We start from the raw sequence: 14,386 nt of genomic DNA, 5'->3' as shown, positions 1-14,386 counted from the left end.
GAACAAAATTTTGTATTCGAACTTTTATGTCTCAAGACATGGTCTTATGTCTCGATACTTGACTCCTAAAGTGTCTTAAAAACATTTTAAACATCTTAAAACATTTTGGTATTAACTCAAAAACATTTAAATAAATTAAAACACATTTAAAACATGTTTTTTTAGTATATTACAAGTCCTTATTTGATAAAATTTTCTACTATATTTTTACCAAATGACTTAGGAAAATATAGTATATATAATTAACATCTCAGTATTGCCTTCACTAGTAAGTCGGCCTCTCTGCTATCAATCGCTATATAATTTTTCACATTCACCTTTTTAAACATATCACCAGTTGCTGCAGACTTGCTGGAGTTCACTGTTACTTTGCCAACAAGCGCCTCCTTATAGGTTACCTTATCCTTGCTTTTCGGGTCTCCTTCAAGCACTTCATGCTAATAATTTTTCTTATCTCTGTCCCCAACCCTCAAGTTGGACTTTTTCCAGTATGAAAGGCATCTGTTAAGCGTGCCAAGTTGACATCGATCGTACATCCATAATAACGAAACCCATTCAATCTCCGAACAGCTCTTCTTGCGTCAACAAGGTCCTGAAATCTGACGAACCCAAATTATTTTCCACTCTTTGATGTTTTTCTATTGGGATAAAGACATCCACAATCTTACCCAACGTTTTGAATAGATACCTGATGTCTCTCCAGCTAACCCTACTAGGAATGTTGTTGATGAATAAAGTTGTACAGCTTCTACTCTTTGCCTCTTCCATATCCCCTCAACTAGCATTCCATGTTGTAGCAGCCATTGTCGATTTAATTTCTATTGTGACCATTTAACTTTAGCAAAAATGCTTATAATTTTAATGTCGAAAGTTTGACATAATTGCTTTCAATTCACAAAAGGAAGTGACAGCTTCTTAACCGTTGTTACAAATACAATAGAGATGAGTGACTGTACTAACCGGATTTTATAATTCTTGTAGTTTAATTTAATTTATGAGTAACATCTTAAAATTTGAAATTTAAATTCTAGTATATATGTGCATATAAAAGACAACCCATCCCCCCCCCACACACACAGACTTTAATTCGGTATTAGTCCTTATATTTTGTATTCCAGCTGCTTAGGTTTTTTGCCACTGTCAATAGTGAAACTACATTGAATAAAGGGTAATAGTACTGTACAAGCTCATTATCAATGAATTTCAATCATGGAAGTTAAACAGTACCAGTTTCAGTCCTTCATTTCTAATAGTTTAACTCAATGATGCAACTTACAATTACCCAACAGATCACAGTTTCAGAGAGCTCAAATTATATGTTCTGTCTTACCAATCATCAACATACTCCTTTTGTTTATTTATATATTTTATAATCCTATTTAACATGCTTTAATTGGATTCTAAATGCTATCCTTTCCAATACTTTTTCAATGTGCCAACTATAGCTTTGATAAAACTTTAGGCTTGGAGTGGATATCGATCTCATTGACCCAACTTATATAATACTACACTCTCCCTATATGGAATTTCATTCATCATATAATCATTATGTATAAATACACCAACTTACAATTTTTATATTATATATTGAAAATTCGAAATTAAGAGTGAAGGATGATAAGTGATGTGAATACACATATTTATATATTGATAAGTAAACACATAAAGAATGAAAAGCTAAGACTCAATTACAAAAAATTAAGATTTAACCTATGTTTACAAAGTCTTATTTAAAAGATTATTTAAACCTGACCTTTTACAGATAATTGCGTTCTCGCTCTTATATAAGAGCTAACCAAAGAAATACCCATCTTTCTACTGAATGTATAAAATTATGACACAAATTTTATTTATTTAAATCAAATTGTGGGCTCAATCTCTTTACCTCACCTAAGACCACACCACCTATTCATAGGATTATAAGACTTTGGCTTTAAGCAGAGAGTGGATGAATACTTCTTGATTCTGATGGTATCAATTAATCAGTATAAATTTTGCTACCGAAATAAATGGCTAGTCAAAATGATCAAAATAAAGCAGAGTTGATCATAGATGTACAACTATAGTGTCTGATCAAATGACAAGGAATGCATAATCGAAAAGAATCTGGAGCACGTGGCTGATTAAGTGTTGATTGGATGATTAGTTGACAATTACAAGTATAAACATTTGTGTTTCTCTTTTACCAAAAAAGACATTTATGCTTTTTGGCTATATGACAATTAATAATCGTGATCACAAGTTCCTTTTTCTTTTTTTTTTCTTTTTTTGCTTAACTATAATTATATATAATTATACATCCAAGAAAAGACTTATGCAGATTGTTTAGCTACGTTTCTGATATGCTATTTGTCTTTTTTATTTTACACCAAAAAGTTTCTTCTTCTTCTTTTTTTTTTCAATATTCAAATTTCAAGGTGATTTTCACCAGTTTCTTGAAACAGTGGTATGATATAATTATTGTAAGTGCAGACAGTGTCATAGTCATCCTTTTGTATCCCCATTTATTACCCCCCCCCCCTTGTCTTTGTCTTTTGCTTTTTTTTTCTAAAATAATAATAATTTAGTTATTTATTTTCTTCCTTTGTGTTTCAGGATCACTGCAAAATCCTCTTAATTCCCTCTCTTTGCTTCCATACCTTCCTTACCTTTTGTCACTGAATTTTTGCAGGCCCCCTCCTCCCACCCCATCCCTGTTCTTTAACTAATAGGGTTTTTTCTTTATAAACATCCACATTCCACTCTCATACATATATTAATAATATAACCCTAAGTGAATTTTTCATCTTTCTGTTGCTGCATAGTCTTCCTCATTGGGACAAAATAAACCATTTATCAAAGGGTTTACAGGAACCTACTCAAGGGGAATAAAGGTATACCTACATCTCTCTTTATATTACACATATAGATAATATATGTAGCATGAAAAGGATATACTATGGTCGAATCTTTTGGAAATTTTTGTGGCCTTCGGGAATGGGATATATGGGAGGGTTTTGGTTCAATTTTGTGCAATTGTTTCTGCATGCTAATGTAATATTTTATATATGTTTTCCTCTTTTTTTTCCCTGAATTTTGTCTTTGTTTTTCACTCTTGGTTTTTTTCTTCTTTTGGCTACAGTTTAAGCTGAAATTATCTGACAGTAGTCTTTAAATTCAAAGAAAGCTGTTTGGCTGGCAGGTCAGGAAAAAAAAGCAAAAATTGTTTTTAAGAAAACCGCAGAGTGTGTTTTTTTTTTCTTAAGCAATTTCTCATGGAATCTCGATGATACCTAACCTAGTGTTTTTTTTCCTCCACCAAGTCTTGATAATATTGAATTAGAAACAAACCCTTTTTTTTCCCAGTTGAAAGTTAGTGAACCATTAGAATTTAGTTAGAGTTAGATGCATTAAAATTGTTGGTTGGCAGTGCAGATCAAAGAAAATGGCATCTTCAAGCTATTCAAACCCACCATGTGCAGCCTGCAAATGTTTGAGAAGGAAATGCATGCCAGATTGTATATTTGCACCCTATTTCCCACCAGAAGAGCCTCAAAAATTCATCAACGTTCACAAGATATTCGGTGCAAGCAATGTTAGCAAATTGCTAAATGATGTGCCGCCCCATCAAAGGGAAGATGCAGTCAACTCCCTCGCCTATGAAGCTGAGGCAAGGATGAAAGATCCTGTTTATGGCTGCGTTGGAGCCATTTCAGTCCTTCAAAGACAAGTTATGAGACTCCAAAAGGAATTGGATGCAACAAATGCTGATATAATCCGCTATGCCTACAACGAAATGCCACAGCCGCCGCAGCCACCAGCAGCACCCCAGTATGGAGGAAGGAGAACAGCCGCCGGGCATGGCAGCTCTGGGGGTGGTTCTTTCGATCAAAATTCTGGGTTTTATTATCCTTCACAGTGGAATAACAATGACCCTAGCGGAGACAATGAGAGTGGAAGCATGTGAGAGTTTGTTAATTGATTATTAGTATATCAAGTCATTAATTAATAAGCACATCAAGATTTGATATATGTAATATATATATATAGGTTGGGATTGGAAGAGCTCCTATTTGGCTGGCTCTAGGGTTTTCTCTAGTTATGGAACTTGACAAAGGGACCATACATGGATATTTTTATGATATGCAAATTACCCTCTCATGGAATGTAATTGTTAGTGTCTTGTGAAAAGTAATTTCGATATTTGATATGTGGCTATTCTTTCTGTTTGAGCCTTTTTTATTCATATGTTCAATGTATGCATACATTTTATTTTTATTTTTATTTTTTTATGTATTTCAAAGTTGGATATATGTAGGATATGAATACTCCAAAAATAAAAATAAAAAGTTAGACTATAGTATGCCTGTTTTGTTGCCCTAATTAACAATCATTTTTATCATATCCTGTACTAATATATATGATCCCACCAATCTTCCATAGCTTCGTATTTTGTTTATATATATGTTTATGTTATTAGCAAATACATATTCCTTTTTATGTTCTCAAACATCATTTTTTGCTTCATTTCCTGTTGAATTCAATTTCTACAGTCAGATTTTATTTTCTTGCTTATGGCAAATCATATACTTTCCAACTATAAAATATTTTTCTTAATCAATCTACATATAATGTATATATTTGGATTGATTACATCCGAATAATAAGTCCAAGTAATATATATATCATTATTCACACCGTTAAATTTGTTGGCGTGACATTTTAAAATCTGAAAAAAAGAATAGTATAAGAAGAGTAAGTAATTTATGTTATATTTGAAGATATATGAGAATTCTCAAATTTAAGCAAGCAAGAGCATATAGGCATAGAAGCTAAGTGTGAAGAAAGGGAAAAAAGGAAAAGGAAAAGCTTGTTTCTCAAAAGCTTTATTAAACACACACCAAACTCTCAAGCCTTGAGTTTTCCATAAACGGATAGTAAAATAGTAAGACTGTAAATTTGTTGACTTCCTCCGACCAATAATTTAAAACCCAAAAAAAAAAACGTAATGTAAAATTCCCCCACACAGTCATTATCTGAAACAGTGCGAAGGTACAGGTACCTAGCTTTGTAGGAAGAATAAAAGGGGGTTGTTTGCCCATGTGGAAGGTACGTGCACCAACAGAATATTAAATTGCATGTAAGATGTTTCTTTAAGTCTCATTTTTATTTTCTCAATTTTGTGGCTTTTATTTTTGCACATTTTCAAATCATCCATGTTTAGACCCCTCAATCAACAAATTTTACTGCTGATTCACATGTTGTGGAAGTTATAAATAGCCACCCATTATCATTATTTTACTTTTTAAATTGAACAGATTCTCTTCCTTCATTCTTTCTGGGAAGTTAATTAACCATAATATCCTAATCATCAATGCATGTGTTTATATCAAACATATTAATTATATCTTATCCAATCAATTTAGAACTCAAATTTTAATATTTGCAATCTGTTACTATTTAAATCTACTTAAGTCTCTTTGGTTTGAGATGAGTTTGAATAGTTGGCAAAAATTTGGATTCTGAAACACTCTCCCATGTTTAAGACAATGATTGAGTTTTATAATGAAAAAAATAAAAGAATAAAATTATAGAGAATATATGAAGAAGATGAGAGCTCCCATGGAGGGATTAGCACATGTGGCCTTATGCTTCATCCCCAACATTACTTATTGGCTGGTCTGCAAGTATTTGACATAGTGGACGGACTTGTACTTATATTAACTGGTCTCCTGAATATTTGACAATTAACAAATTTCATACGATAAAATGCCTCAATTAAGTTACTAAAGGGTTATGAGGGAAGATGTGGCCTTCTACTCAAATCTGGTGTGTATTACTTAACTTCTATCTTTTTATCATTTTTTTATTTTCATTTCTGAATCTAACATTAATAGATATACGAGAATTAGTCATTGAGTTTACTTTAGTAGATAACTTAAGAAATCAAAAATAAAATAAATAAAATTTTAAATAACCAGTGTCTTGGATATTAGTTAGTTATTATTGTATGTATAATATTATTTTTACTAAAGTCAAAAAACAATGCATTAACTGGACACTAATTAACATTTCATAAAATAAAAACTCATTTTTTATATTTTCTAAATTACGCATAAAACTAATTAAATTGAAAAAATTAAGCGTTTAAGTATAATTCAAACTCCTGACTCTCAAATTATTGTAATAACATGATAAATCTATCGGTTCATAAAATTAAAACTTAAATATATATTCTATAAGTAATCAAACTAAACTATCTTAGTAAAAAAAAAAAAAAGAGTTTACATACATGCATGTATCATCATTTTTCATGAACTGAAAGTAGAATTTCAATAATGAACTGAATTTTGGTAAACTAAAACATTTTTAAACATCACTAGTTATGGTATAAGATGAGATATAATAATCCGATCACTAGTAACAGTATAATAGTATAAGATAATCAGCAGTGATATAAGATGTGTGGGTGTGGGTTGAGTTCTTTGAATACTGCTTCAGCTAAGGTTTGGTTTTATATATATGGATAGTTGTTTCTATTTAAATTCCATATTTTGATACAAAGGAAATTTTAATGGCTTAAAAATGAAAGTTAGTAATTAATTTTGATTGGGATGGGAAAGTGGTCTAGTTGGGATGGAAAAGGGAAAGCATGGAACAAAGAAAAGCAGGGTGAGAAAAGAGTGGGGGGCGGAATATTTGAGGTTTTTGATGAAAGGGGAAACTCAAAAGATCCTCTCTGTCTTTGAATGACATGCAAAGCAAGGAGGCAGGCCAGCGTAAACTCGGAAAAAAGGCTATATATAATATATACTAATATAAAAAGAAAAGGTTGATTGAATGATGCAGCTTATTCAGGCCATAAGGGTCCTCTATTTCTTCCACACCCAGTACTTTCACTAGTTCAAACACCTTTCGTTTTCAACTTGGCATTTTTGCAAGGGCCACCACACAACCGCCCAAGTCGGGGAAAAACACACAAAAAGAGGATCAGAACTGACCCAACACCTCCAAAACCAAAGACACCTCTATTCCAATTTTACTAATGCGGTGTTTTTCTTTTCTTTTTAACTGATTGATTGATTGATTAGACGTTGCTTTCTATGGGGCAATTGAGGTTGGGTGTGCAATGCTCCTTGCGCTGCTGGTAGTCTTCTCATGAATTTGCATTCAAATAAAAGTTTTAATGAATGGTAAATATAATACATATATAAGAGGCTATACTCGTGTGTGTGTGTGTGTGTGTGCGCGCGTCTTTTAAAGTTTGAGGATAGAACCAACAAATTATTCACACGTGAAAGGTTAGGTCATTGCACATGTATAACCCCCCCCCCCCGTTTTGTTTAACCTTTTCCAAGTCGACCAGTCCAGTCCCTACCAAAGGCCATTGGGATTCTCATTCGACAATTCCCCGTCGGCTTCGGGTTGGTGGGTGCGATAGCGTTGTTAAGGGGTCCAGCACCCGCACGTTCGCTCCTCTCTGCTCTACTATTTCTCTGTTTTATGTTTTCTTTTTCATGTATATTTTTAGCCCCTGGAATTGCTATTTTATTTACCATCCACACACATTTCGTGGATAGGCGACGACTATAACAGATATCTAAGGTTGGATCACCAGCCCCACCTGAATATGACTTAACCTGAAATACATACATTTCAACTTTAAAATTTTAATTATAAAAAACATATTATTATTACTACCTTTCGAAGCAATTGGCAAATGTTATCGTCCTATTTAATATGTTATCCAAATATATCATTAATCAAAAATCAATGCTTCGTTATTAGAATTAAAACAGTCCAATGGGTCACCATCTACAGATGTAAACTCAAGCATCAATTCTGCAAATGGAAGATAATGTAAAACTGAAATGGGAATCAGGTCCCAAAGATTTTTCATATGAAAATTTCAAAGTAATCTCAACAGAAATGTTTTCTTTTTTACTTTAATCCCTTTTAGTCCTACAAAAACTAATCTCCAAAGACCATACAATGAATTTGCCACTCGAGTAACGGTTAACCTTGAAGTGGCAATTAAAGATCAGAAAATTCCTTTTTTTTTTTAAACCCATGTCCCAAAGCATCAAACAAGATATACTGGGTAAAGAAAAGAAGAAATTTCAGTAATTGAGAATGCGAGATTGAACATTTTACCTCACTGTACAGATCCGAAAACAGCTCCAGTCCTTAACATGCGTCGCCTTTAGGTGACTCTTTCATGCAAGACGATGGGGATGAGCTATGCTCGGAAACTTCAGGCAATGCCATATTCTCCACAAAACTCTCGCCTTCTGAATTCTTAGATTCCTTATCACCTGAAGCAATGACTTCCGGGGAGACACTGAATTCTAATTCTCCTTCTGTCTGGACATCAGCTTCTAAAGTCCCCTTCGGTGTAGAAGATGAAGTTTCTTTGCTACTAGGGTCATTGCTAGAATTGCTAGATGTCAACCATGTAAATTGCAAATTATTGCCCTGCCAGCATTTACCATTTACGTATGCCCTTTCAGCTGACCAGCGTGTGCCATAAGTTATAACAATGGAGCAATTATTCATTGCTTCTGATCCCATATCATTATCATTTTCCACATCTTCTATCTCCACGGCAGAAAGATCACCATATTGTAAGAAGTGCTCCTTCAGAACATCAACCTAATTGACAGACACAGAAAAGCCAATTGAGTTTATGACATTTGACTCAAAGACCTTTGTATTTTGATAGAGGGGACAGACATGTGCCTAGCATTTTAGGTAAATTTGGAAGCCAAGAACATCCCCTCAAAAAGAGCCATATTCCAACAATATGCCCAAGGGACAAGAATGTTTGGGTAGAGAAGATAGATACAAATATATATCAATTCTCAATATCATGTAAATAGCACAAAAATACATTAGATGACACATTTTTGTGTTCTACATCATAAAGCTCTCTATTCACTATCACATGCCTTATGCTATGCCTTTCACCCTTGGAATGATTCATCATTGAAATAACAAGACATGCTAAGAAGACCCATTGTTTGTGAAATGTGCTTCTTTTACCTTTTTCTCAAAATGGAATAAAAGAATAATCAGGTAAAATCCATCCTCATAGAAAGACGGAGCAAATACAATTTTCTCAGAGGAAGAGATAGAGTGACTCACATCTGCAAAACCAGAAGGCAAAGGTGGAATAACTCTAAAAGCAGTAGGCCGGTTGTCTAATTTGTATTTATTCATCAAGAATGGATACCCAGTAGGTGCTGATGGACGAGATTGCTGCTTTGAGCTCTTAGACTCCTGCAATGACATAGTGGCATTTGATGTTGGACCATGAGACCCAACATTCTCTGTTGATTTGTTTTTATCTGTCATCCCTACAGTGCATGGTATTGTTGTAGGTGCACCAGGTTCAGACAAACTTGGAATTGAAGCTTTTGCAGGATCAGCTGCAATTCCCACCTTTTGCTTCTTAGCAGCTTGCTCAGTTGGTAGATCACCTTTGACACCAGAAGACTGCAAAAGGTTACCAAAAATGTTAAACCAGTGGTGGATAATACCCAACATTTATATCTAAAAACCCTTAGGTTCTGCTTTCATGACTTCATCATTCTCACTCAACTCGTTTAGCATGTGCATGTAGTCAAAGTACTGGTAAATAAAGGCATGCATCTCTGACAATGCCCAACACCACCAGTAAAGTTTTTCAGGACTTAGCTACAATTCTACAGCAGTCTGGCTGATTAAAAAATACACTGAAAACATGCAATTGCTGAAACTGATTACTACATGTAACAGTTATTAGCACATGTAAAATTACTGAAGAAGCAGATATTAGGATTATGGTACGCAAGAGTAAAGAAGTTCCCAATACTTGTTTTTGAAGTTTGTCCAACTGGCGCCTGAAGTCATTCCGCTTCTGCTCCAGCATTTCCTGCTTCTTGCGTAGTTCCTCTTTCATCTGCTCTAGAGTTTCTAACTTTTTCTGCAATGGAAGTTGAACCTTGGGACCATTAACACCAGATGGCTTAGGGGAATTCACAGAAGGTACAGCAGCACCATGGACAGCATTGCTCTTCTGAGCAATAGGTTGAAGGTTATCCTTCCCTCCTCTATTAACAACAGCCTGTGCTGGAATAACAAAAACCGTTGGACCGCGTGAAGTTACTGTTACACTGCTTCCACTGTTTATGCCATCATCAGGTACACTATCCCGATTAGCCCACCAGAGCTTAATAAAGCGATTACCCATAACAGCATCAGGAGCCTTCAGAGCAGCTTCAGCCTCTTCCCTCCTTGAAAACTGGACAAAGGCCCGTTCACTATTTTTCGGAATATAAATGTCAATAACCTCTCCAAACTTACGAAAATGAGAAAGAAGAGCCTCTCTTTTGTTACTTTTCAGGGGAATCCCATTGACAAACAGTGTACGAAGTGCCTTCTGAGTTGGTTTTCGGCTATTATGCATACTATCAGTCTGTGATTTGAATGATGTATCCATAAATTTGGAGCCATCATCCTCAGTGCTGATCCGCTTTACCTGACAGGAAGTGCCTTGAGAGCTGGGAAACGCTTCTTGGTCTTCTTTGGTTTCATTCTCAGGATAGGCCGACTGTGCGAGATCAATTTTCTCTTTTGTGTCTGTTCTACTTCCTGGGCTACCAATTCTACCCCAAACAGACAAACTTGTGCCCTGTGACCCAATGCTTCTACTTGCCAATTCATTATCAGCGTTATCATGTAACCTTCCGTGATGGCGATCAGAGATATCACCACTTAGCAAGGGTTCTGCTTCATCAATCTTGGGTGAATGTAGTCCTGAGACTGCAGTCGATGCTTCTGGGCCATTGTTATTCCATAAGGGTTGATCAGGATCATATAGATCAGCAACACTTGCACTAGTAGAGCCAGTGTATGCACCATTCAAACCCAAGGCATCATCAGTCATTCCAGACTTGCTACTTTTGCTATGTATACCCTTGCTGCTCATCAAAGTGGTTGGAGGAATACTTGAAGGTAGAGGTCTAGGTGCAGCAGGGGTTGCCAATAGTTGTGCACTTGGAACTGTAACAGGAAGGTTAAACTGTGACAGACTCTGCAAATTAGAAAAGAAGTTACTATTAACTTGAATATATGACACTATAAAAGAAGGGGGGAGGGGAGCCAGTCCACCAGTCAATATAGATCATGGATCAAATATCAATGATGTGAGAAAAGTCTAATCATAGAGACCGTTATTCATGTAGTACATTAGTCAATACTTAAAGCAGAGAATTTATGTGTAAACATAATTTTTCTTTATTTTTTTTAAGTGACCACATACTATCCAGGGGCTTCCCTTCAAGAAGATACTTAAGGATTTGTGTAAGCAAGTAATCTGGCAAGCATGTTACTTTTGTTGATTATGGAATTGTTGAAAGTAAAAAGGGTATCAGTAAACGTAGCAGGGAAAGAAAGGATAGCAGCAAATGAATTCATTAGAAAGTAGCGTGAGAATTTAACCTGTATCTGGTAGTACTATAATATTTAGAGTAGAAATATAACAGCAAGGCTTTGGTAAATGAACTCAATGCAACAACAATTTAACCCATCTATGGTAGTACTGAAGCATTTTGATGCAGCTAGATTGCCACCAAGCATTTAAAGGGTGATATTAACAGTGAATAATTTTTAGTCATCCTACACATTGTTTGGTAGCTAGAGGAGATAAACCAGATGCACATGGTAACTTCCCTGGCTGGTCCTTACTGAAACTACATTGCCAAATGACACGATTTTCTTTATCAATTTTGTAAAATCTCGGGAAAGGCTATAAGCCAAAATGTCTGAATCAAGATAAAAAATAGCAAATTGAATACCTGAACATCTTCAATAACAATACGATTGACACCATGCTCCATTGGGCACATGTCTCCTCTTAGACAAAATCCACGCTCCTCAAAGTCTCTGCAACGTTGGCGAGGAATGCCAATATTCAATGAAGAATTCATAGGTGGCCTCAGCACCCCTGGTAAACCAATAGGATGGAGTGTATCTAGGCCACCATTTGGTATTCCAGGCATCATCCCAAAGGCACCCCATGATGGACTTTGCGCATTTGAAACATTAGGCAATCCCCTTCCTGCAAAGAGACTTGGAGCAACAGATCCAGGATGAACCATTTGAGAAGCAATATCAATTGAATTGAACCTAGAATCACGTTGATTCCAAGAAGAGTTATCCCTTCCTCTACCCCTACCAGGACCAGAATCTCCACTAAATGGTTGGTTTGACCTAACTCTCTGGTTCACATCCACATGTCCTCGGGGTAGTGAAGCTAATCCAGGGCGTCTTCTATCAAACTTCGATGTCAAGTCTTTGTCTAGAGGCAAACTGTTATTACTTTTCCAGGTTTCACCTGCTTGAGATTCATTTTCTCTGAAAGGTTGCCCATTTTCAAAAAATTTATTGCGTTTTCTGTATGACTTTGTAAAAGCCGGATCCATAGAATCTGTCTCTAATGATTGAGAACGTGTCTCTCGCCTACGGTGCTTATGGTTGCGATCATCATCATCCTCATCACTGACTTCCTTTTCCTCAGGATCGTTAACACAACCAGGAGGAGAAAGACCACCAAGCTTAGGAGATGAAACTTTCAGCTCCATTGGATCCTTCTGAATAAATAATAAACCCAAATACTTTTACAGCTTGCAGAGTTCCAAACTCTAACCAAATGCAACAGTCAAACAAGATGAGAAGCAATTAGAAGGAAAACCTATGAATAGGGAAAAGTGTTAAGGTCCAATCAAATGGTTAAAAAAAATTGAAATTTGATGAGGTTTTCATGCTCCACAAACTCGTATCAAATTAATCTTACAGTAAATAATAGCAAAACAGCTATGAAATGCCTTTTCTCACACAACATGCTTCAAGGTTATAGTATTAGCATATACAATAACTTAAACAAAATAATGAACCACCTATCACCCTCAAGCTTTCCACTATCTTAAAAGTAACTTACAATCATCGACACACTAACAAAAACTAAATCGGATATAACAACATCAATTTGAACACAAATATCATTGCCCGAAAATTCATATACAGAAATTGTGCACCAAACGTTTATTTAATGGCACAAAAGTTTCAAAATAACTAAGTTCTTTGCTACAAGCTTCAGAGAAACAAGTTCAATAAAAATCTCCCAACTGCTTAAAACCGTATTTTGCACTTAAAACTATATTAAAACTAATAACGACGAAAATATTAGGTTCGAATTCAGTCGATAGATAAATTAAAGAAATTCTCAGTAAATCCAATTAGATAGATAAATTCTCTAATTAAATTATAAATAAATCAGCTAGGTTTCGTAAGAAAAAGAAATATAAAAAAGGCGAAATATTAGTGAGCCAAAAGAAAAGAACTTACAGAATATTCTAGAATAACAGAACGGGCAATGTCTAAGGAGCTATCATCCGATTCCAAATTGAACCCGAACTAACGTGAAAATGAGAGTGAAGGTAATTAAATAGGCGATGGAGGGGTATTTCGGGAAGAAGAAAAATCAAGTCGTAGAGAAGAAGGGAAACCGGCGAAGGACAGGATCGTAATAGAGTTACAATCGAGGGTTTATGAGAGTATTTTGGAGGGTTTGAAGAAACTGTGAGAAAATTAAGAAAACTAGAAGGAAAAAAAACGAGGTTTTAGAGAGAGGGAGAAAGGGAGATAGACGACGGAGTCTGAAAAATAAGGATACAAAATTTATTTGAGGAGAAAGAAATCGAGAAGAAAGAAAAGGATAATTTCGGTTTGTGCCCATATTTTTCTGTATCTTACATGTGGCCCCCTTATTTTATAAATTTTAGGCTTAAATCCTTAAAATATTCATCTTAAAATAATTTTAAAAAAATCAATTAAGCTTGTAATTAAAATTTGCAATCAATCTAAAGTTAGCAACTAATTGACACTTGAAATATAGAATTTTGTCGAAGCTCATGACCAGCCGTTAATCTTTAATGAGCTCTTAAGTAATGACATGACAGTTGATCCTTAATAATAATTAACCCTTAATAGCAATTAAGTGATAACATGACAATTGTCATGAAAAAAAACAATTTTATGATAGTTGACTTGACATTTAACTTCGAAAACATGTTGGCATAAAAAGCTTAAGAAGGTTTTTTTTCTTAATTATTAGATATTATAAAATATTAGCAATGTGTTATAAAAATATAAAAATTTATAAAATTTTTAGAAATTATAGAAAAATTATAAACTTATTGTAGAAAATGAAAAGAAGATTCAACTTTCATTTTGACGTACAAAAAGCTTATATTTGTCTTCATTGATAGGGTCTCAATTACCGTAGGTTATAAGAAGAGAATTAAGGCACCATATAATTTTTTTAATTAAGGGTTACAAGAGTTACAAGAGGATAAATTTGGAGGCT

The 14,386-nt window shown here is 34.7% G+C and overlaps 2 protein-coding genes across 6 annotated transcripts; one reads left to right on the top strand and one right to left on the bottom strand.

Moving 5' to 3' along the window:
- The first annotated feature begins 2,546 nt into the window (after positions 1 to 2,546).
- On the top strand, positions 2,547 to 4,189 carry LOC107926003 (LOB domain-containing protein 25). 2 transcript variants are annotated; one of them, XM_016856770.2, is made up of 2 exons: positions 2,547 to 2,873; positions 3,415 to 4,189. In XM_016856770.2, exon 2 carries the CDS (start codon positions 3,425 to 3,427, stop codon positions 3,944 to 3,946), a length of 522 nt encoding a protein of 173 aa, XP_016712259.1. In that variant the 5' UTR covers positions 2,547 to 2,873; positions 3,415 to 3,424; the 3' UTR covers positions 3,947 to 4,189. The 2 variants fall into 2 exon arrangements, with proteins under 2 accessions (XP_016712259.1, XP_016712260.1); XM_016856771.2 differs by having other exon boundaries at positions 2,555 to 2,873; positions 3,410 to 4,189.
- Positions 4,190 to 7,142: 2,953 nt separating this feature from the next.
- LOC107926071 (zinc finger CCCH domain-containing protein 41) lies at positions 7,143 to 13,685 on the bottom strand. Of its 4 annotated transcripts, XM_041091931.1 has the most exons (6): positions 13,366 to 13,685; positions 11,817 to 12,662; positions 9,833 to 11,053; positions 9,124 to 9,474; positions 8,134 to 8,631; positions 7,143 to 7,619 (listed from the first exon to the last, which is right to left on the bottom strand). In XM_041091931.1, the coding sequence occupies exons 2-5, from the start codon at positions 12,600 to 12,602 to the stop codon at positions 8,167 to 8,169; spliced, it is 2,823 nt and encodes a 940-aa protein (XP_040947865.1). In that variant the 5' UTR covers positions 12,603 to 12,662; positions 13,366 to 13,685; the 3' UTR covers positions 7,143 to 7,619; positions 8,134 to 8,166. The 4 variants fall into 4 exon arrangements, with proteins under 4 accessions (XP_040947865.1, XP_016712348.2, XP_016712349.2 ...); XM_016856859.2 differs by lacking the exon at positions 7,143 to 7,619 and having other exon boundaries at positions 7,841 to 8,631; positions 11,817 to 12,712; XM_016856860.2 differs by lacking the exon at positions 7,143 to 7,619 and having other exon boundaries at positions 7,841 to 8,631.
- Between the last annotated feature and the right edge of the window lie 701 nt (positions 13,686 to 14,386).

The sequence above is a fragment of the Gossypium hirsutum genome, chromosome D04, assembly GCF_007990345.1.
Source record: "Gossypium hirsutum isolate 1008001.06 chromosome D04, Gossypium_hirsutum_v2.1, whole genome shotgun sequence".
Lineage (NCBI taxonomy): Eukaryota > Viridiplantae > Streptophyta > Magnoliopsida > Malvales > Malvaceae > Gossypium > Gossypium hirsutum.
Note: the sequence above shows the minus strand (reverse complement) of the source record. Positions and strands in the feature narration are given on the sequence as shown.